The sequence below is a fragment of the Glycine max genome, chromosome 18, assembly GCF_000004515.6.
Source record: "Glycine max cultivar Williams 82 chromosome 18, Glycine_max_v4.0, whole genome shotgun sequence".
NCBI lineage: Eukaryota > Viridiplantae > Streptophyta > Magnoliopsida > Fabales > Fabaceae > Glycine > Glycine max.
Genome location: NC_038254.2, coordinates 11,030,468 through 11,055,123, shown reverse-complemented (window position 1 = coordinate 11,055,123; position 24,656 = coordinate 11,030,468). Strand labels below are relative to the sequence as shown.

General features: G+C 34.8%; 1 protein-coding gene across 1 annotated transcript; it reads right to left on the bottom strand.

Annotated features, from left to right (window-relative positions):
- Window positions 1-6,862: 6,862 nt before the first annotated feature.
- Window positions 6,863-8,655, bottom strand: LOC100802888 (spermidine hydroxycinnamoyl transferase). The gene is made up of 2 exons (XM_041012328.1): window positions 7,153-8,655; window positions 6,863-7,121 (listed from the first exon to the last, which is right to left on the bottom strand). The coding sequence occupies exon 1, from the start codon at window positions 8,581-8,583 to the stop codon at window positions 7,231-7,233; it is 1,353 nt and encodes a 450-aa protein (XP_040868262.1). The 5' UTR covers window positions 8,584-8,655; the 3' UTR covers window positions 6,863-7,121; window positions 7,153-7,230.
- Window positions 8,656-24,656: the final 16,001 nt, after the last annotated feature.

The window sequence follows — 24,656 nt, the reverse complement described above, 5'->3', positions numbered from 1 at the left end:
AATAAGATGCAACTCTATCAAAAAATAAATAAAGATATAAGATGACGCTTTTGTTGTCCAAACTATTTTATTTTATCCTCTGAGTGTAGGATAAAACTTGTGCAAGTTTCACGTAGTGTTCTTATATGAGCTTTTATTTATTTACATTCAACTTCATTCGTTTGTTGGTAAAAATTAATTCATACTCTTTCAATTAGATTATGCTAAACAATAAATCATCTCCCACTTCCCTTTTATTTATTCTTTTTCTTTTATTGTATTGTATTCCATCTCTATTTCCTTATATGATACTATGCCCTAATAAAAAATACCACTCAAAATTCTTTCAAAATGCTTAAATTATTAGTTTTAAATATAAAATAAAAAAATTCAAATGTAAACAATTTAATGATATTTTTATTACAGTATTTATCTATATATAATAAAATACAACCATTTCTTTTGAGAATAAAATATTTTCTTCTTATAAAATATGAGACTACAATGTAATTTAGAAATATTTTAAAATTTTCATATTATTAAATATTTTGACTTTTTTCATGTCGTAAAATGGCCAAATTATATGAAACTTGAGTTACTATAATTAACTACTATCTTTTTTATATATATATCTTTAATACAAAATATTAAACGCGAGCAGGATGGTCACTTATTTTTTAATATGAATACACATTTGGATGCAAAAGAAAGGAATTTATTAATACAAAATATTAAACCGAGGAGCACGCTCACGTATTTTAATGTGAATACAAGTTTGGAGGCAAAAAGCAGGAATTTATTAATATGAAATCGGTAGTTAATCATACCTGAAAAATAAATTTTTTAAATAATTATTTATATTTATTTTTTTCAACTAAGTATTTTAAAAAATTATTTTAATTTATGATGAGTTGTTGGTCTCTATCCGTTAAGTGATAACATCATATATATATATATATATATATATATATATATATATATATATATATATATATATATAATATTACGTCATCACGTCTGATCCCTAATACCACATTGTCACCTTATCACCTTCAATGATATGTCACTAATTATTAGACGTGATAACCTAATACTCCACATCATCACTTAACGGGGACTAACAATAGGTAGTAAGTTGAAACAATTTTTCTTCTGATAGTTATTTGACAAAAAAAATGAATTTTTTGAAAGTAATATAAAAACAAACTGTTTTTCAGATGTGAAAAATTTATTTAAACTATGTATAATTGGTGTTTTGTGGTCTACGATCAATGTACACATGCAACATGTTATGTTTTCCCGCGTTATTCTTTCACTCTACACCCAAACTATATATCCCACCATTTGATCTTGTTGGATTCTCTCTTAACTTTGTTCAGGTATTAAAGATACACATCTTAACTCTTTAATTTTATCTTAAATACGGGTTAAACATAATAAATTGATAGGTGAGTTATTGTAAATTTCAAATAATATTTATTCCTACCAGTGAAAAATATCTTATGAATTTAATGTATTTATTATTTTGAATGAGAAATTGTCTTAAAAAATTAAATAGGATAAAGTTTGTTAAGTATATATAAAAATAAATTACATATATGTTCATCTAGTTATTTTAATTAATTTTTAATTTTTTGATAAGTTTACAAATATTTGATCAAATAAAAGTGTATGAGAAATGATTTTTCTTATTAACTTATAAGATTTATTTTTAAACATAACTTAAATTTACGATTTCCATTTTATTTATATTTTTAATAAAATAATAAAATTTATCATTTATCATTTTATCTAAAATTAAATTATTTATTTTGTTAGATAAAAAAATATTTTTTAAATTGACTTAAATAAGTTTTCCATACCTAAAAAATATATCATTTTTAGATTACCATCTAAAAATTCATTTTTTCGTCAAATAATTACCTTACAAAATTTTATGTTTTAACTTAGCACCTGTCGTTACTCAGTTTCTGTTAAGTGGTGACATGGTAGATAAAACGTCACACCATCACACCTAATTACTACTTCACGTCATCGAAGGGAATCACATGACAATGAGATATCAGATAAGACGTGATGGCGTGACACTCTCTCTGTCACGTTATCACTTGACATAAAGAATTAATGATATATACTAAATTAAAATATTAAAATTTTTTAAGTACTTAATTGAAAAAATAAATAAATATTAAATAGTAATCTAAAAACAATTTATTTTTCTGATATAAAAAAAACTTAATTAAATCCTACAAAATATTAAACACGAGGAGCTCGCTCACGTATTTTTAATATGAATACACATTTGGAGGCAAAAAAAAAAAAAGGAATTTAATATGATGATACTTTTGGCCCCACTAATTTTTAATCGCCAATAGTAACAAAACTTTTGCGAGTTTCAAGTAGTATATTTATATGAACTTTTATTTATTTACGTTCAACTTCATTTGTTTATTGATAAAAATAAAAATTTACTATTTTTAATTAGATTATACTAAATAATAAAATATCTCCCACTTCTCTTTTTTTTATTCTTTTTCTTTAATTGTATGTATTTTCATCTTTATTCCCTTAATTACAAGATACTACCCTAATAAAAAATACTACTCAAGGCCGATATTTTTAACATGATTTATTTTTGAAATTGTTCCAAAAAGTTTAAATTAGTATTTTAATTATAAAATAAAAAAATTATTTTAAAAAAATCATTCAAGAGTGTTATCTCCCGTGCGTTATAAAATGCATTTGCGGCATAGTGTTATAAAAATTTATTAAAAACATTATTCATCACGTGGAATACTACAGGTCACATGTAAATTAAAAAACACACTAAACATTATCAACATCTAAAAACAAGGAAACAGACTTTAAAATAAAACTGCAAATTAACATAGTAGAAGTCCTCAATTACACAGTAGTCATGGTTTTAAATTCTGATCCATCACTGAAATTGTGATAGTAACATCAAGGTATTTTGACACTTCACAATCACATCGTAACTGTAATTATGATTGCATCAATTGCGTTTTCCCGTAATTATCCGTATTAAAAAATTTTGACTCATCACGATCGTGATTGCAACCACAATTTTAAACCATGATATAGTAGCTAACTGAATATTTCATATATAGCTCCATATGTGCTATAATAAGGATACATACAAATCCTCGTAGAACAAATTTTTGAAAAGCTGCATAAGTGCTTCTTGAAAAAAATATGTTAACAACAACACCATCTCCATCTGGGCTTGGAAGAATTCCTGTTATGTTCTCTTTTAACTTATTATTTTTCCTTGATCTCTCTCTCTTACTGTTAGCTGTCATACTGTGAGGTCTGTGTTTATCATAATAATCCTTTCGATTACAGGTGTAGCGTGATTTTAGAGTGTGACTTTTTTTTTTTATTCCTCTTGATTCATTGGTTACGTCATCTCAGGCCATTAATGTTTATGTCACTGCTGTTGTTCACTTTACATTACCTTTATATTTTGAATTTTAAAAAATAAAAATAATAAAATTTAAAAATATTTGTTTTAAAATATGTGTTTTGTATTTATTTATTTTTTAATCCTTAAGAATCAAACACAAATGTCATATAATTCAAAATAACTTACACATCCTTACTCCATTAACTCAGTTAAATTCCCATTCAAATATTTTAGAATGTATTTTCTATTTATTTTATTACTTACAAACTATGTTGTCTATATTAATTTTTTATATACATAATTACTTATAACCAAATTTATCACAACATCTCACTGTTGTTTTGGATTACATTGCAGGTAAGGAAAGGAATAGAAGGATTTAGTTATAAATAGATTGTATGTAATATTGTGGTGAGGTATAATTAGTTTAATAATTAACTTGCAGAAGTTATGTGTTCTACCTGGCTAATTCTGTAAACAAATGTAGAATCTAACTACTAAATGGAGAATCTCTCAAAGACTACATGCTTTTCTTACTGGAATCTTGCTAACCTTTCAACAGCAGCTGTTAGTAGCAACTTTTTGGTGTCTTTGGTGACGTCGCAATGAAAAGGTTTGGGAAGATGTTGAAATTAAAAGCCTGTGTCTATGTCGTTTAACCTTTCAAAGAAGTCAATTTTTTGATTGTACGTTCTATTTCTACTAGTTGGACCAAACTTCCAGATGGAAAGTACAAATGCAACATTGACGTTTCCTTTTTAAACGATCTTGTATGATATGGATTCGGGGCGTGCAATAAAAATGATCCCCGGGTCATTTTGTAGCATCAACACGCACGTCTTGGCATCGTGGCTCTCTTAAACTCTATCGTTTGGGCATAGTAGCAAAATATGCATCACATTACTTTTGAGGTTGTATATGTAAACAAGACATTGATAGCATTGGTTCACATAAAATCATGATTTCTGAGTTTCGTTCTATTATTAAAAAATGTAAGCTTAGACTTCAGTGTATGCAAAATTCTTCAGTTGAGTTTGTTTGTAAGCAAGCAGATCATGTCGCTAATTATCTTTGCAAGAACGTCTTCATTTAAAAACAAAAGAAATAGACCTTTAGGCATTCACATAAAATAGTAAAAGTTAAATGAAAGAATAGTAAGTAGGAACACCTTTTGTCATGTACAGGAACACCAAATTTAAGACATTTTATATTTGGACTAATTTATTGAGTACATTCGACACTCCTCTGATTTTTCTATAAATTATTAAATCTTATTATTCTCCCATTAATTTTAAACACAATCTCTTATTTGAGAGATTAACATAGTATTGTGTTTAATTTAATCTTTTTAAGTGCAAAAAAATTGCAATTTGAATGATAATTACTCACTATTTTCAAAATGTTTATTTATAATAAAATGAATTAATGTATAACACATTTATTCTTTCAAAGGGAATATTTCTAGAGAAAAATGCAGTCTAATTTAAGCATATTTAATGGAAAATGTGTAATTTATTCTACTTCTGTTTTAGGTTAATTTTTATTTTAAAGAAGTAATAAAAGAAAGAGAAATGATAAATTTTACGAAAGGTTTTTCGTGAAAGGAAATGAATCCTGATTTATATCAAATCACACTGTTTATTTCTCAATCTTTATTAATTAAATTCGATTTAAACATATCTCAGCCTCACATATTTCATTTCGTGCAAGTTTTGTTCATACGAAATAGCATCACCCCAAAAGAAAACAATAAATTTCTTATAAACACCAAAACTCATTGTAGCGGCCATTTTTCTCTCTATATTGGTCACATGAATGGCCACTACATCTTTTACCGACTTATAGCAAACTGGCAAAGACTCATTTAGCGGCCGGCAAAACTCAAAACCTTTAATCGCAGTTCTTGTGACCATTCACAAGAGATAATTTTCCAAATGTTCTCACTTGCTGATTTTATGTATTGCTGGTAAAGCTTTAAAGCATTGTTCCTCTACATGAAATTGAATTAAATTTTACCATTCTAATTCTTTTCTGATTTTAAATTTTTAATATGGAAAATGACAGTAGATAATCCAAAACCAAACTTTTAGATTGAACAGCGTAACTGTATATCGACAGAAACAGAAAATTCTCTATCTAATGAACAAAGTTACACTCTACTATTAAATAAATCAAAAACATATTTAAATCTTAAATAAATGAATCAAGCTTGAGCTATCCATTTTTTTTAAAAGCCAAGCCAAAAACTCTAGTGTTCAGCTCATCTTGACTCATTTATATCCTATGTACTTATGTATAGGTATCTCACATCCGCTAAGTCTCCTATCGTTGAGATTGGTATTTTTTGTAAAGGATTTTAACTATAGATGCCATGGAATGTATAAGATCTAACATCTTGATGATCCCTTCACTTTAAACAAAAACAAAATTCTTCAACACAAAATGTTTTCTACAAAAGAACTATGTAAGTATGATTCACCATTATCCAGAGATATGTAGGAATAAGAACCAACCCTTGTTGATTCAAAAAGACAAATTAAAAAAAAAAAAACAGATAATAATAAACCTCGCTAGCCTTTTGCCTAAAAAAAAAGAAGAGAATTTGTTCATTAAAAAATATATATAATTATTCATAAAGTAATAAATAAATAAATAAATAAAATATATAGCTAGTTTTCTTTTAAAGGGTTAAATAAATATAGTGTTTTTTTTTCACATTTAAAATATAATTTAGATTTATTTTAATTCATGATGATGTAATATATCTTTTCTATATTTTTTGTAACAGCTGGATAGTAGGAGAAAAACGTTCATAAAAGTTAGGGACTAAAGCTTTTTTTGAGAGGGGCTAAAGCTGAAAAATAAAAATACAGAAAATAAATCATATTTAAGAAAGCAGGAACTTTATCATCACACGAAACTTGAGTTACTATAAACAACTACTATCTTTAGTTTTCTTTTTCTATCTTTAATATAAAATATTAAACGCAAGCAGCACCTACGCTCACGTATTTTTAATGTGGAAACAGATTTGCATGCAAAAGAAAGGAATTTAATATGATGACACTTTTGATCAGACTATTTTTTAATAGCCATGAGGAAAAAACTTTTGCGAGTTTCAAGTAGCATATTTATATGAACTTTTATTTACTTACTTTCAACTTCATTTGTTTACTGATAAAAGTAAAAAACTCCTATTTTTAATTAGATTATACTAAATAATAAAATATATCCCACATCTTTCCTTTTTTTTTATTCTTTTTCTTTCATTGTATGTATTTTCATCTGTATTCTCTTAATTATAAGATACCACCCCAATAAAAAAATGCTACTCAAGACAGATATTTTTAACATGATTAATTTTTGAAATTCTTTCAAAAATTTTAAATCAATATTTTTAATTATAAAATAGAAAACTATTTAAAAAAAAAATCATTCAAGAGTGTTATCTCCAGTGCATTTGCAATATAAGAACATTATTCATCACATGGAATACAGATCACATGTAAATTAAAAAAACACACAACACATTATCAACATCTAAAAACAAGGAAACAGACTTTAAAATAGAACTGCAAACATAGTAGAAGTCCTCAATTACACAGTAGTCATGGTTTTAAATTCTGATCCACGACTGAAATTGTGATCGTAACGCCAAGGTATTTTGACACTTCACAGTCATATTATGACCGGAATTGATATGGCATCAGTCATATTTTTCCGTAATTATCCATAATGTAAAGATTTTGACTCATCACGATCCTGATTGCAACCACAGTTTAAAACCATGATAGTAGCTAACAGAATATTTCATAGCTCCATATGTGCTATAATGAGGATACATACAAATCCTCGTAGAACAACTTTTTGAAAAGCTGCATAAGTGCTTCCTGGAAAAATATGTTAACAATAACACCATCTCCATCTGGGCTTGGAAGAATTCCTGCCCTATTTACCTGAAACAGACTTGCTAAACCATAATGCACAGGCTTTCCCCAGCCAAAATCTGATTCATACACTGGCATGGTCATCAAGCTTGTGAGAAAAATGTTATGATCCCCAGCAGAGGGCGTATTTATAAGGTGTCGTTGACTCATGAAAAAAGCCCTAATGTTGTCCAATTGCCATTTGCCTAAACCAACATTTAATTGTGACCTTAAAAAGTCTTCAGTAATTGCATGAGATGCTTCCCTTATCTTTTGAGCAGCGAATCCTAATGGGTTTGATATGATATCTCCCTCATAACATTCAGGTGTCGCTACTTTTGCCAAAGCATTCCCAAAATAATTCTGAGGGAGAGGTGGTTTCAATCTATTGCGAAAATTAACACTAAACCGAACTAGAATTGGTTGGTTTGAATTCTCACCAGATTCAGCACGAGCCATAGTTGCACATCTCCATATATGAGCAGCAACAACTTCAAATCTGCTATAAGGTTTGGACCCTTCTTTTGAAGGGTGATCATTAGCCTTCTTCTTTAGCCTCTGTATCTGGCTTGATGTGAGTTTTAGCAATGCAGCACTTCTCTTCTTCTGCTCTTTTCCTGGTGTTTGTGGTGCAGGCTTCAACTCTGGGAGTTTAACGCTTGGAACTGATGCCTGATTTGGTAATAATTTGAGTAGTGTTCGATCGAGAAATGGCATTTCATCAGGGTTTAGTTCTTCTCCTCGAGTCAGCTTTGCCCATTTGTTCATGAAGTGAATCTGGCCAGTCGCATCAGTCAAAGGATGAGAGAAAAGAACTCCAATGGAAAGGCCTTCACCACCATGGAACCTTGTTATTTGCAGTAGCAGTAAGGGAATCTCTTCTGTAGGTTGAGTATCATCAACTTTTGGAATAAGTTCATCGGTCGACTTGGATGCTGAAAAGTCTCCATAATCACCAAATGTTTTTGTTGTTTCAGCTTCAATCAACGTCACTCCCTTTGCGTTGCAATTCACTTCCATTCGACCACTTTTTGTCAAGCTCAACCTGCCAGCTACTGGGTAGTAGTACACTAAAAGCTTTCTAAGAGAGTTTCTCAACCTCTCAATGGTGTCGCTGTTGGGTTTTGCTTTGTAAATGTAGATGGTGGCTACATGGCCTAGGGCCCCAAGTTGGTCGCTATCTGATAGCCATAAAGGATCATTGGGAGTTGGTTGATATGGAGTGACGTTGTAAGAAGCCACAGTGGTTACCATTTTTGGTGATTGAAGACCTCAATGTGCTTGAGGCTATATTGGAATGGCCCTTACCTTTCTCAGGAGCTCTTTATAGCGCTTTAATTAAAGTATTCAATAATGATTTATTTCCTTCTTTTCGGTCAAAGGTAGAAATATTTTAATGCTTTGATTAAAGCATTTGGGTTCTAAATCTGCTAGATCTCAAGATTTGAATATATATCTATGTTTCTTTCTGTTTTATTCACTATATTTTTATTTGATGATCGAGGACTGCTATTTGTTACGATGAATTTCAATACGAAATTGCAAAATTAAATATTTTAATCAATAAGATAACATAGAGCAAATCAGAAGGGTTTGGCATCCTTTCATTTAAGGTTAAAATATATTTTTAATTTTTAATAAATATATGAATTTTGGATTTGTTTTCTAATAATTTTTTTTTGCATTGAGTTCCTATTAAAATAATAATTTTATTTTTGGTTCTTCACATTTTTTTAAGTCAGATAAATTAATGAATTTTATATTTCCTCCTTTTTAATTTTTTTTTGTTATTACTTGTTTTCAAATGAACTAATAATAAATGAAAAAAATTATTAGAATGCAAACACAAAATTTATTAATTTATCAAAAGCTAAAGAAAAATGTTAAAAACCAAAAACAAATTTTTTGTTTTATCATAAAGCAAAAAAAAAATTATGAAGCAAATACAAATTTTAGGTATTTATATATTAGGATTACAAACATATTTTAGTCTTAATTTTATTTACACACTTATTATAAGAATCACATTCCTTTAAGAAATGTGTATTCGTACCATTCAACATTGATCTCTTTTTAAGTATCTCTTTTTTTTTTTTTATTACAGCTCACCTGGGCTAAGATGTAACTTCAACCTTAAGCAAACAACTCGCTTGGGCAAGTAGATACCTTCACCATCAAGCTACAATACGCCTGGGTGACCTGCAGCTCGCTTGGGCAAATTTCCCTGCACTCAATGGCTATTTTCTATAAGTAGTCATGCATGGTTGAAGAGAAAAAAGGTCCATGAGCCTAAAAACCAAAGAGCAAACACAAAAGAAGAAGAAGGTGAAGAGGAAAAGTGGAGCCAAGGTGCTGGAGAGTTATGACCGTGGATCACTTACTTCGTCATTTCTCTTGTTAGTCTTGTGTCCTACGCAATGATCGGTTTGTTTTTCTTAAGGATTGGACGTAATCTTTATGACCTTATGTGTCCCTTCTGATATTATATGTGTATTAATCATTTCTACTCATTATTGGTAATTTCATTCTACTCGTAATGCTTGATTCTATTTGATCACTAGTGTCATGAAATTGGATTTTAAGTTAGACTGAAAAGTAATCTTAGAATTTGAACCAAATGATTTTATTCTTTACGTTACGTTGCTAGGAATAGAGTATAACGTTTTGTTGCAAAAAGCACAAGAATATAATTGTAATGTTGGGGTATTTACTGCATATGCGAGGGATCGATATTTAGTAAATATTCTTAGGTTCCAAGTGCGAGGAATCGACTTGGGATAATTATGTGTGCATCAGTAATGTTAGAAAATGATTTATATATGTTAATCTTTAGGATACTAAGGGTATGAACGATGAAATCCAATCCTATGTTTTCTTGAATTAACTTAAGCCGTTTACGTAATTTACATATTTCTGATGCACTAAATTTCGTTATTTTCGTATTTTCCATTATTTTCATATTTCTGTTGTTCTCGTGATTCCGTTATTTTTACTATTCTTTTACTTTAAGTTGTCTTTAGTTAATCAAACCAAAATCAATGACATTCGATTAAATTTGTACATAACTATTGAACTGATAACCTTTATCTGAATAAATTAAGTAAAACTCGAGTCCCTATGGAGACAAGCTCTTTTATAAATGTGAAACCTACAACGATAATTGGTACGCTTGCCAGAAGTCTAACAAGTTTCTAGCGCCGTTGCCGAGGATTGCCACACTAAGTCTCGGACTTGCCTGGTAATTCTCCTAGAGCGTTTTGTTTTCATAGCACATGACGTTGGGTCTTGGACTCACCACAAGCGCTCGAAAATATTCATCATATTCATAATAGGTGGATACGAAGGATATCTGACCAATAAACAAAACCAAATAAAAAAAATCAATTCAGCACACAAATGTTTTTTTGCCTAAAGAACTACGTAGGTTTGATTTCCTCATTACACCTAGGGATACGTAGGAGCAAGGGCAACATCCTTGTCAATTAAAATAACACAAAAAATTCGCCGCTCTTGGGAAAATAAATAATTTTGAAGTCACGTTATTTTTATTACACACTCGATTAAAGGTTGTCGTTCTTTGTGACGGGAGGGTGGGGTGCTAGCACCTTCCCTATGCGTAAACAACTTCCAATCCCTTCTTTTCAAAATTCGCATACCTTCTTTTTGTTTTTTCTAATGTTTCCTTTAAATAAACGTTGGTGGCGACTCCCTCTCGTTTTCTTCTTAAAAAACAAATCTCTTTTATTTTCTTTTGCCGTCCCGTCGTGATGTTAGGTTGCGATTTTAGATTTTCATAATTACTAGAGAGTAGGCAATATATATATATATATATATATATATATATATATATATATATATATATATATATATATATATATATATATATTATTTTAACTAGTTAGATTAATTATTGTTTTTACTGTGTATAATTTATGTTATTGTATGTTGCAGATATTTGGAGATCTTGCACCATTGTTTGATAGCCACTTGGAAGAAATTTGGGTTGAGCGGACAAATTTCATTTTAGAAAAAATTAGAAATAGATCATAAGTTCTTTTCGGTAGCTTAATATTGTATTTAACTGAGTTTAGTATAAGTTGTTTTTTAATATTAGTTATAGATCAAATTTAGTAATGTTTAGATTGGATTTATGTAGTTTACCATTGTTTGAAGTAGTTTAATTAGAATTTTTTTGGAGGGACTTTACCATGTAGTTATGTGTTTAGCCATTTATTATTATTTATACCATAATTTTAATATATATAGAGAGAGAGGATTGATTTTTTTTTTTTTTTATGGAAATTACATGTTGGATTGTCTTTAAACAAATAGCACATAAACAACATTAGTTTCTATATCGGTTATGACACTAATCAATGTAGAAAATCATTTTCTTCATCGATTCTATGCTCGATGTAGGAAAGTCCCACTTTCTATGATACTCAATGACAAAAATAGTAACATTCTCATGTGGGGAAGATTTGGCGACTTGAGCAACATTAGCCGATTTTGACTGTTCTCAAACTTTGGATTTGCATTCCACTTGGACGTGGCCATAGTAGTTACTATATTGGTTATGACACTAATCAATGTAGAAAATCACTTTCTTGATTGGTTCTATGCTCAATGTAGGAAAGTCCCACTTTCTATGATACTCAACGACAAAAATAGTAACATTCTCATGTGGGGAAGATTTGGCGACTAGAGCAACATTAGCCGATTTTGACTGTTCTCAAACTTTGGATTGGCATTCCACTTGAACGTGGCCATAGTAGTTACTATATATATAATTGCAATGAAGACAACTTTTGCCACCCTGACATTCATCATGATTAGATGACTAAGATATGAGGGTAAAGGAATCAACAAAAAAGGCAAAGGGATTCTTTAAGAACGTGCAAAGTCAAGAGACACAGTAGTTATTCACTAACCATATCATAGGTAGGAACAATAGGGTTGGATGCTATCCGATTATATGGATCGAATCAAGGTCAAATAGGAGACCAATAAGAGCAAAAACCATGAAGTACTGATTGCATTACTAATAAAAAGTCTCTACAATACTAGTAAAAGGCATCACCTTATCATAATCAACAATCAAATGATTGAGCTTACCAAGATATATATGACCACATGTCCATATACTACTACAAAAAAACAAACTTTCAATGACAATTATGCAAGTCTTTCAATGATGATTTTCAACCACTGTTGAATTGAGTGTCATAGAAAGTCCACCTCTATCAACAATGGTTTTCAAATCGTTGTAGGATATCAATATCTACATCGGTTTTAAACGAACCGTTGTAGATAACACATTCAAGATGCTTATATGTCATGCTATCCATATCGGTTTTCCTAAAAATCAATGTTGAAAAGAAAGAAAAAACATAAAACAAAAGGAAAAAGAAAGGGTGCAAAAAAAAAAAAAGAAAAGAAAGAAGAAAGAAAAGAAGAAGAAAAAAAAAGAAAGCAAACTTGCAAAAAAAGAAAGAAGAAAGAAAAGAAAAAAAATGGAAAGCAAACATGAAAATAAAAAGAGAAAAGAAGAAGAAAAAAAGGGAAAGCAAACGTGCAAAGAAAAGAGAGAAAGAAGGAAAAAAAGAAAAGAAAGAAAAAAAAAAAGAAAAAGAGAGAGAAAATATATTGTGTGACCTATTGGGCTCTCTTTGAGAGCCCATTAGGTTAAGAAAGAGCAGAGTACATAAAAGGAAAAGAGGAGAGTCTCAAAAAAGAGGCACAGAGGAGAGCAGTGCAGATCCCAAGGAAGGCAAATGAACCAATCACGTCGTGCCATTTGGCCACGCCGTCAGAGAAGTGAGAGGGGTCACTGGGTAACCCCTCATTCTCTCATTCTTTCACAATCCCCTTTCCTCCTTTCCTCTTCCCTTCTTCTCTTCTCCTATTCTTTCTTCCTTGTGTCTTTTTTTTGTGATGTTGTTTCGTTGCATGCTATCTCGCCGGTGGACACCTCGGCCGCCGACGAGTTTCCTGCAAATTGAATCACATTTCTTTCATTTGTTATTGTGTTTTGCTTAGCTTTTTTTCACACGTTCCGCATTCACCTATGTTTATTCTTTCTTCTTGTTTTTTTTGCGCCACCATTTCTTCGGCAGCGCATCTGCCGCCTTCGCGCCGCCACTGCCCCTATGGCTGTCTCGCATTGTCGGCCAATGGCGCATGGGGGAGGGCGCACCACCCTCTGTGGTGGTTTCCTAGTTGTCGCGCTATATAGGGAGCTAGGTCATCTAGAGTTGTTTCACTACTAGAAAATACACTTTCAACATCGGTTATTTAGAACATTTTACATCGGTTCTAAAATCGATGTTGAAAGTGACGATGTTGAATGTATGAATGTTAACATCGGTTTTGGCGAACCGATGTTGAAAGTGACGATGTTGAATGTATGAATGTTAACATCGGTTTTGGCGAACCGATGTTAACATACATATGACAACATCGGTTCTTCAAATACCCGATGTTAAACACAATGAACAACAGCAAAAAAAGTGTAGGCATGATGAACGTTGACATCGGTTTTCCAGTAAAACCGATGTTAATATGTTAGTTTAACATCGGTTTTCTAGAATAACCGATGTTAATGTATGCCCTTAACATCCGTTTTTCTAGAAAACCGATGTCAACGTTGATGATGCTTACACTTATTTGGTGTAGTTCTTTGTGTATAATATCGGTTAATTATAAATAACCGATGTTACTATTCAAATATTCACATCGGTTATTTCTAATTAACCGATGTTAATGTACAATAGTTGACATCGGTTATCCACAGATAACCGATGTTAAAATACAAACGCTGACATTGGTTATACACAAAAAACGATGTTAATATACAAACGTTAACATCGGTTTTCTATTATAATCGATGTTGGTTATGATATTAACATCGGTTTTTGTTAATAACCGATGTTGTTTTCAAATATTTTTTTTTATATATACTTTCTGTTTTTACAGTAAACCCAAAATTGTACCTATCAAATGCAATTTCAGGAGGCCCAATTCACAGCAAATAAACATTTTATTCTGCTTTCAAGCAATTTTAATGATAATAAACATCAAATAATTGATTTATATATTATAAAGAACAATCAACAAATGAATTCAATGTTCGTGTTACATATAAAATGTAAAAAATGTAAAAAATGTTAAAAAATGTCCCTAAATCCTAGGTCTGATCTCTAACTCGGAGATAAAACTGTGCCCACTGAATCCGCAATGCTTTTAATCTCTCGGGCTCCAATGGTCTAGGGTCGTTAAAATACTGCATGATTAAATAAATCATATTAAGTTAATAATGTAATACTAAATAAATCGATTTTCTTTGAAATAAACTTACCGCTTCCCAATTATTTCTAAAAGTTCCTAAAATGATGGTGGACATCCAGTGCATGACATAGTAGCCGCACTCAGTAGTTCCTTTTTGTCTATTACACTAAATACATAATGAAATTTGGATATTAATTAAACAACTAGTGTACAGACACATAAAGAAATATATATAAGTGGAAGTTTTATGTAAATGACGTACCTTGACAACAATCCACCTAGCAGGAGCCTTTGATTTAGGCTGTGGAGCATCATCAAGACCCTTGATAGCACTATTCCATATGAGTAACAATTAAAAACTGGTGTTGTACGTTGAGGTATTACAATGCAAATGTATTGAAAAGAACACTAACCTATTAATAATCCCCTTAAGGTAGTTGTCTGGCCTGTTATGCAATGAACAAAACCAGACAACTAAGTGTTCCTTGGGCAGGATGACCACCATCTACCAATGTCCGCTGCAGTGGAACCTAAAATGGGTTAGTACATTAGTAAACATTAATTAAATTTTGTTATTTTGTGACTTACCCATTTAGGTAGGCTCCAACATACACATCGCGTTGTGAACTCTGCATCCAACTCTTTATGTAACTTTTAGATTCAAACTGCGATTGCCCAGACCTCTGAATGGACTGAGGCTCGAGGAATCCATAGATATCAGAATTCCCCGCTCGCATACATGTTTCAGTGAGATGCCTGTTTATGTTAAGTCAAAGTTAAATATTTATGAATTGAAAGCCATAACTTAGGTAAATAAAAGCCTTTTATATAAAGACTTATAGAATCCACAACTATAACACTGATATGCTGAGACATTGACCACTGTGTGCGATTTCGAAGAGGTCTTCGTGCTTTATGTACAGGGGGAAATCTGGATTAACGACCCCAAACATGGTGGCATCCCATCTAACCTGATAAGGCCTCAAGAAAAGCTCTGGGATGGTCAATGTCATCAGATAAAGCGGATCATCGACCTCCGGATCGGGCTTCGGAGGTGGTTTTGGTGGAGACACAACTACCTGTTCATGAAACAAAGTTAAATAGCCTAATTTGAAAAGAAGAAACATATAGTAAGGACAATAAGTACCTGTTGTGATAAAGACTTGACCAGATGTCTCGGCCAAGCAAGGAAGGTGTGAAGTGCCTGCCCCACTAAGGAAACCTCATCAGTGGGTACAGGAACTGGAGCATCTACATCTCTAACCTCCTCCCCACTCACCTTTACTTGGCCAAGCAACAAAGGAGTGTTATGAACAATAGTGGATCCCTCATAAACTCTCCCGATGGCAACCAGGCGGGCAGGATCTGCTTCTATGTACAAGCCACACCTGTCAGAGTCACCGGTCTCAGGATCGTTTCCTGAGGGATCAACACAACTCCCCTTTGTGCTCACTCGAGGACCGGAGGGACCAGGACCAACCAGAGGCTCAGGAGGCACTGCAAGTCCCTGAGATTGCATCTGCGACTGAAGGTGGCTGAAGGATGCCATGACCTACCTCGTCACTTTCTCTGTGATGGACTCCTCTAGCTAGTCCCTGATCTGCTGAGTCAGCTGGTGTAATTCGTCAGGAGGCAGGGAGGAAGCGCTGCGGGACGTCCGTGGAGCCGATCCAAAGTATTGCTTGATGGTGACACCGGCTCCAATACCACGGACACGTCCAGGGTGCTCTGGTCGTCCAATAGCAGTGGCCAGAACATCCTGACATCCATGGGGGACGAACGATCCCTGTGTGGCCTGCTCCTCAAACGAATCCTGCATTGAAAACACACAGTGGTACATGGCATTCTCAAAATATTCAAACATAATTGTAATGGTTAGTTGAACATGACTTACAATCTTCTCAGCGATTTCCTTTGCGGCCTTAGTCGTCATCTCCCCTGTCTTCTTCGTGCGGGCCATCTTCCACTTCACGTGGCGTTTGACCGGGGATGGAGGGTCGATGACGCCATCAACGCTTCCTGACTGTGCAGATTCCTGCATCTTCTTCTTGGTCTTCTCAACCAGGAGCTTCTGCTCCAAATAATCATAATCCCCACGAGACAAAACGTGGGGGGCAGTATTCTGCTTCTGGATGGCCTGTGCCTTCATGCGCACATCCTGAAAAAATTAAACAATAATGTTTGAAATGGGTAGAATGAAGTATAACAACATCATGTTTAATATGAAAAACAACTTAAATGGCAAAGGAACATACCTCCCAAGAAGGGTCTCTGCAAGTCTGGCAAAACTGGGCCCACATTCCTTGCTGATGTCGTATTTGTCACAGACAGTGTCCTCGACACCGTCCTGATCGGCTGCAAGGGCCCATTTCCTCGTGAGGTCTGATTTAAACTGCCTCCATCTCTCCCCCACGGTCTGTAGTAACTTCCTTTTCGTCCTACTGTCAGAAGCCTCTGGGATATCAAATTCCGCCTGACAACATGAAACAAAGTTTATTTGTTACAATAATGAAATTTTTTGGCTATTAATTACACACAATCAAATAAGAAAAGAGAAATACCTGAATATCCTCCCAAATCAGGTCCTTCTGAGCAATAGGGACCTCCTTCCAGTTCTCGTAGGTGATGTCCACCTTATCACGTGCCACAATCCCCAAATATGTTCTTAATTTCTTATTGTGGGGACCGTCGGCCTTCCCTGTAGCAGGATCAACATGCACCACTGGTCTCTCAACACTAGGTGGTCTAGTGGACAACGATCGTAGGCGTGAGGCTTTGCGTGTCCGCTTCACGGCAGACGTCGAAGCCGATGCGTCCGAAGTAGGAGGAGGAGAAGGAGGAGGAGGAGGAGGAGGAGGAGTAGTGGAGGCAGGTGGAGAACCCATGATCTTTTATACAATAACATACAAAATTGGATTAATGAAAAGAGGATTAGTGATAAGTTTTTTTTGGAAGGCAAAAGTATAAGATTATTAAACAAAACCCCACCACATAAGGAGACAAGACAAATTAACCAAAGGACTCTGAAAGATAGGTAGTTGTGCTTTTTAATTGTGATTTCATCCATGTTTTCTTTGATATTGATTTTCTTAGGACTTCATCCATGTTTTGACAACATTTGATTTTCTTTTTTGCAGAAAAGAAAGAGGGGAACGAGCAACAATTTGAAGGTTGTACATTCAGGAACTAAAGAATTCAAAATAGCTAGTAATAAGAGGGATTTGTTTTTGGGATTTTCTGAGCACCAAGAGCGGCTACGCAAGAAGCTTGCACTTGAGGAGGGAAGGATATTTGCAACTAATGAACAACTTTCTTAACTATTTGTCCTTCAGATTTTACTGTTTTTTTTTCTTATATGTAAATATAAATAATATAAGGTTATGCCATAGGGACATGGTCATTTTTACCCCTAACAATCTTAGAAGTAAATATAGACCATGTTTTTACGCCATACCCTTATACCATTTATATTTGCATATTAGCAAAAAGAAACAGTAAAATCTTAAGGACAAATAGTTAAGAAACTTGTTCATTAGCTGCAAATATCCTTCCCTCCTCAAGTGCAAACTTCTTGCGTAGCCGCTCTTGGTGCTCAGAAAATTCCAAAAACAAATCCCTCTTATTACTAGCTATTTTGAATTCTTTAGTTCCTGAATGAACAACCTTCAAATTGTTGCTCGTTCCCCTCTTTGAGAATGAGGAGGATCTTCATAGGACTTCATCCAGCTGATGTTTATCGGCAGTTTCATCATCCACCACCCTTTTCTTCTGTGCCTTCTCATGTTCATTGTTGTTAAACCCATATTTATGCCTTCTTCCCTTCATGTCTTGTTTGATCACAACTTTAGCTGAATCTCCCATCTTCAGCATAGTTGAATCTCATGTCTTATTGTCCAATGCCACATTTTGATGGCCTGTATCTCTTTTGTTCGTATGTTCTACTGCTTCAGCTTCACAATGCATAGAGCAATCAGAATTTTCGAGTCATCACCAAAGGCTTCTGCATCAGCGTTGACACTCTCCACCCTCTTTGGTTTATGCTTCTGTGTTTTCTTCCATGCTTCCTCCTTATAATTCTCAGATTTATTGGAGGTCCCACTAGAAGGATCAGCACCAATCCGTGCCTGTTCCTCCTCTACCAGCTCAATATCTTTCCTTTCACTTTTGCTTTTGAAAACTACACTGTAATTTACAAACAAAAGTTGAAAGGAAAGATATTGACCTGATAGACGAGGAAGAAGCACAGATTGGTGGTGATCGTTCTAGTGCAACCTCGAATAAAGCTGAGATTTATAACGAGGAGGCACGGAAGAAAACACAGAAGCATAAACCAAAGAGGGTGGAGAGTGTCAATGCTGATGCAGAAGCCTTTGGTGATCACTCGGAAATTCTGATTGCTTTATGCATTATGAAGTTGAAGCACTAGAACATACGAAGAAAAGAGATACAGGCCATCAAAGTGTGGCATTGGACAATGAGACAGGAGTTTCAACTATGCTGAAGATGGGAGATTCAGCTAAAGTTGTGATAAAACAAGACATGAAGGGAAGAGAGCATAAATATGGGTTTAACAACAATGAACGTGAGAAGCCAGAGAAGAAAAGGGTGGTGGATGATGAAACTGACGACAAACATCAGCTGGATGAAGTCCTAAGGAGGCAAATTGAAACAAAAAACCGATGCCTCAATCAAAGAAAAATGTAGTTGTCACTTACTAGGTTTGGTGACCTCTGTCTCTGCAGAAAATTACATTAGCCGATGTTAATCAATTCTCCTTCATCATGATCATTTCGATTTGCATGAACGTCGTCAGCTTCTTCTTCTTCGACAACGTTACCAGTGATTTGAGCGGTCAAAGGACTAACATAGGTGTCCATGTATGAATCATCATCTTCTACATTAACACCAACTGTTTTGCCCTGCAGAACCACGCACCACCTTTCATCACAAGGGTCTTGCACGTAAAATACTTGTCTAGCTTGTTCTGCCATGATGAAAGGGTCATTGTGGTAACCAAGTTTCTTTAGATCTACCAGGGTAAATCCTATATCATCGGTGCGCACACCGGTGTTGCTGTCAACCCATTTACATTTGAAAACACATACTGTAAATTTCACATAATTAAGCTCCCAAATTTCATCAATGAACCCAAAGTAAGGGATGGAAGCTACACAGGGATTGGCGTCATTGACACTTGCAAAGTGTTGAGATTCAGCCCTTAGGGTGACCCCGCTGTTCTGCATTGTACTTTTGTCATCTTGTGCTTTTGTGTAAAATGAATACCTGTTTATGTCATATCCTTGCCAGGTTATAACATTTCTTTTAGGCCCATCTGCTAGTTTTCTTAATGTTTCTGAAGCATTCTCATCTGCAAAGATTGTATCTTTAAACCAATCACAGAAAGTTTTGTTATGCTTTTTCAACGCCCAATTCTTTGACATTTTCGGATTATTCTGTTTAACTAAAGCTTCATGCTTAAGTATGTATGGCAAAACTTCATTACTGTTGTTCAAGACATACAAGTGAGCTTGTAACAAATCTTCTACACTTGGAGTGATCACCTGCAGTCCTCTTGAACCCTTACCACCCACTCTGTCATCATGCCGACACTCAGGAAGCCCAACAACTTTAGCCTTCTCTAAGTATTTTGAACAAAATTCAATGGCTTCTTCTGCAATGTACCTCTCAACAATAGATGCTTCTGGACGATATAGATTCTTTGTATACCCTTTTAAGATCTTCATGTATCGCTCAACCGGGTACATCCACCGTAGATAAATAGGACCACAGCATTTGATTTCTCTGACCAAATGCACAATCAAGTGAATCATGATGTCAAAGAAAGCAGGGGGAAAATACATCTCCAACTGGCAGAGTATAATTGCGGCCTTATTTTCCAACTCATCAAACATTACTGGATCAATAACTTTGCTACATATAGCATGGAAGAAAAAGCACAGGCGAGTTATCGTGAACCTGACTTTGTTTGGCAAGATGTCTCGTATAGCCACGGCTAAATTGTTGCATGAGCACGTGACAATCGTGAGACTTTAACCCTACAAGCTTAAGCTCCTTCAACTGCACAAGGCTCTTAATATTTGAAGAGTATCCTTGTGGAACCTTCACCCGACGAAGACACTGACAAAAACTTATCTTCTCCTTCTTGGACAAAGTATGGCAGGCTGGGGGCAAGTAAATTTTCTTCCCATCAGACCTTGGATGCAACTGTGCTCTTATACCCATATCAGCTAGATCTTGACGGGTATTCAAGCCATCCTTCGTCTTGCCTTGAATGTTAAGGAGCGTCCCAATCACACTGTCACAAACATTTTTCTCCACATGCATAACATCAATACAATGTCTAACGTCAAGATCACACCAGTACGGAAGATCAAAGAAAATGGACCTCTTCTTCCATATGCAACTCTGACTTTTATCCTTCTTTTGGGTCTTCCCAAATACAGTGTTCAGGTGTTGAACCCGCTGATATACCTGCTCACCAGTGAACGGTATCGGCGCAATATCATGCTCTTGACTTCCATCAAAAGCTTTTCTCAGTCATCTGTAAGGATGATTGGGTGTTAGAAAGCGGCGATGCCTACTGTAGACTGTTTTTCTCCCATGTTTCAGTTGTGTGTAACTTGTATTTTCTTCACAGATGGGGCATGCATGATGACCCTTAACACTGTAACCGCTGAGATTCCCATATGCTGGGAAGTCATTAATGGTACAAAAAAGCATTGCACGCATTTCAAACGTCTCCTTGCGAAACGCATCAAACACTACAACCCCCTCGTCCCACAACTTTCTCAGATCTTCAACCAACGGACTTAGATAAACATCAATGTCATTTCCTGGCTGTCTTGGGCCCGATATCATCATAGACAACATCATGTATTTTCGCTTCATGCACAACCAAGGAGGCAAATTGTAAATTACTAGCAGAACTGGCCATGAACTGTGTTGAGTGCTTAAGGTGCCATATGGATTCATTCCATCACTGGCTAGTCCAAGTCTAAGATTTCTTGGCTCATTCCCGAAATCCGGATACAAACCATCAATCTTCTTCCACTGGGAGAAATCAGCCGGATGACGGACCATTCCATCAGAAATCCTTCCATTTGCATGCCATGTAAGGTCTTTTGCGTCGTCCTCGTTAGCAAACAGACGCTTAAACCTTGGAATGATTGGAAGATACCACAAAACCTTCGCTGGGGGGCCCTTGTTGGAGTTTTCATCAGAATTGCTTTCCTCTTCATCCTTCACTTTGTACCGTGAAGTCCCACAGACAGGGCATTTGGACATTTCTTGGAATTCATGCCTGTAGAGTATGCAATCATTGGGGCAAGCATGAATCTTCTGATACTCCATACCCATGGGACACAATATCTTCTTCGCCTTATAGTAACTTTTAGGCAGCGTGTTGTCCTCTGGAAGCATATTGTGCACTACCTCAAGCAGTGAGGTGAAACTTTTGTCACTCCACCCATACCTGGCCTTCACATTAACCAGACTTAACACCGTAGACAACAGGGTTAAGGAATTCTTGCACCCTGTATACAAAGGCTTCTTTGAATCACTCTGCAATCCTTCATACACAGGGGCGTGTGCTTGTTGAAAACACTCTTGTCCAAGGTCACGAATCATGTCTTCCAAGCGATCTCCCATTTCTACATCAAACGGTTCAGATTGGAACCCAGTATGCATGTCAGTCACTTCACCATGCCATATCCACGTCGTGTAATTCTTCTTCATCCCATCACACAATAGATGGTCCCGTATGTTGTCAAGTAGTTGTCGTCTTCCATTCAAACAGTTGATGCAAGGACAATAATATTTTCTTTCTTCATTCGGTCGACCTCTTTCTAAAGCAAATTGCAAAAACTGCTCGACGCCATCCTCATATTATGGGCTCATGCGACTTTGATTGATCCAACTTCGATCCATCTAAGCAAATCCATGCATGCAAATCTTACTTTTTTATTTATAGGTGTGGCCCTATCCCATTTAGGAAGACTGTCTTTTATGTTAGCCTCAAACGTCATGGTTAGCATTATTTTGAACAATTTGAGTAAATTTCGGCAGCATTTTGCATTGGTCTCCAAGTACACGACATGACATCGGTGAAACGAATTTCACGATAATCAAGTATGCACTCAGAGAACAACTTGAAATGCATTCAACCGAAATTTCATCAAATTAATCAAAATAATAATAACCTGACCGAATGAGTCTAACATAAAAATACAAGTCTCCCCAAACTGTCCAAACGGACAATTCAAGACTAAATACAATGACTAATGCAAACTATCCGCAAGAATCATTGCATTCAGTCTCAAACGGGAATCTACGGTTCACTCAGCATGAACAACAGTTATTTATATAGCAAATTACATTCAGCACGTATGACAACATTCATGACATACAAGAACATTCATGACGTACAAGAACATACAAGGACATCAACAGTTGTGCGTGTGTGTGTGTTTTGTGTTTGTCTCTTTATGTGTGTGTGTGTGTGTCTGTCTGTCTATGTGTGTGAGTGTGTTTGTGTATGTGTGTGTCTGTGACTTAGTGTGTGTGTCTTTGTGTGTGTGTCTGTGGCTCAGTGTGTTTGTGTGTTTGTTTGTCTCTTTATGTGTGTGTGACTGTGTGTGTGTGTGTGTGTGTGTGTTTGTCTCTTTATCTGTGTGTGTGTGGGTGTGTGTGTTTGTGGTTGTCTCTTTATCTGTGTGTGTGTGTGTTTGTCTCTTTATGTGTGTGTGTGTCTGTCCATGTGTGTGAGTGTGTTTGTGTATGTGTGTGTTTATGACTCAGTGTGTGTGTCTTTGTGTGTGGGTCTCTGTGTGTGTCTGTGGCTCAGTGTGTTTGTGTCTTTTTCTGTGTCTTTATGTGTGTGTGACTCTATGTGTGTGTGTGTGTGTGTATCTTTATGTGTGTGTGTGTGTGTTTGTGTTTGTGTCTGCGTGTGTTTGTCTCTATGTGTGTGTGTTTGTGTATCTATGTGTGTCTCATTGCAGGGTAGCAAAGGATCATTAAATTGTAAACATCATGAGCCACATGATGAGGGAAGCAGTATCAAATCAATGCTTTACAAGCTTTTGGTCAATCTAAGGAATGGTGTCTTCATGCTGCAAATTGATGGTTTCTGAGTGGAAAATCCTAATTTGGTTAAGCCTGAAATTCTGCAGCATTTGCAAAGCAGATTCAAATTAATTGAAGTTATGTACGAGCACTGTAGCTTTTACAAAGCACTGCAGCTTATTTAAGGCACAAATTCTGCAGCATCTGCAATATGTGGGTGGAAAAAGGGTAGGAGTGGAAATTTAAATGGAGAAGACACTTGTTTGACAGAGAGCTTGAGATGGAAGATTGTTTCCGTAATGATGTTGCTGGCAACTGTATTCAGATTCACAAAAAAGATGACTGGAGAACTTTGACAAGGACTTTGCCTTCACCTACAGCTATTGGTCGTCTAACATAGCATCGGGATTTGTCTTGGCTGATAAAAAAAAATGTGGGTGGAAAAATAAGCACTGCAGAAGGTTTTCTGTTTCCTTACAACAACTGTGGGAGGCCTCAAATGCTTTTGAATCCCTTTTAAGACAGAAATCTAGAGAAAGATGGTTGAAACAAGGGGACTGCAACTCAGCATATTTCCATAAAGTCATAAATTTCAAAAGAAGTTATAATAGTCTGCATGGAATTCTCATTGCTGGTGTATGGGTTCAGGACCCCACTGCAGTTAAGAATGAAGCTGTGAGCTTTTTCCAAAATAGATTCACTGAAATGCACAATATCAAACCTACCCTTGATGGAGTTAATTTCTCCTCAATTAATCAGAGGCAGAGAGAAATTCTGATTGCTCCTTTCTCAGACCAGGAAATCAAAGATGCAGTGTGGAGCTATGGTGGGGAGAAATGCCCTGGACCGGATGGTTTTAACTTCAATTTCATTAAAGAATTTTGGGAGGTGGTAAAATCTGACTTCAGAAGATTTGTAGATGAGTTTCATGTCCATGGTTGCTTCCCTAAAGGCAG

Bases quoted from the DNA above. Each gene is read 5' to 3' on its own strand.
- LOC100802888 (XM_041012328.1), bottom strand. From the start codon at position 8,583: ATGGTAACCACTGTGGCTTCTTACAACGTCACTCCATATCAACCAACT.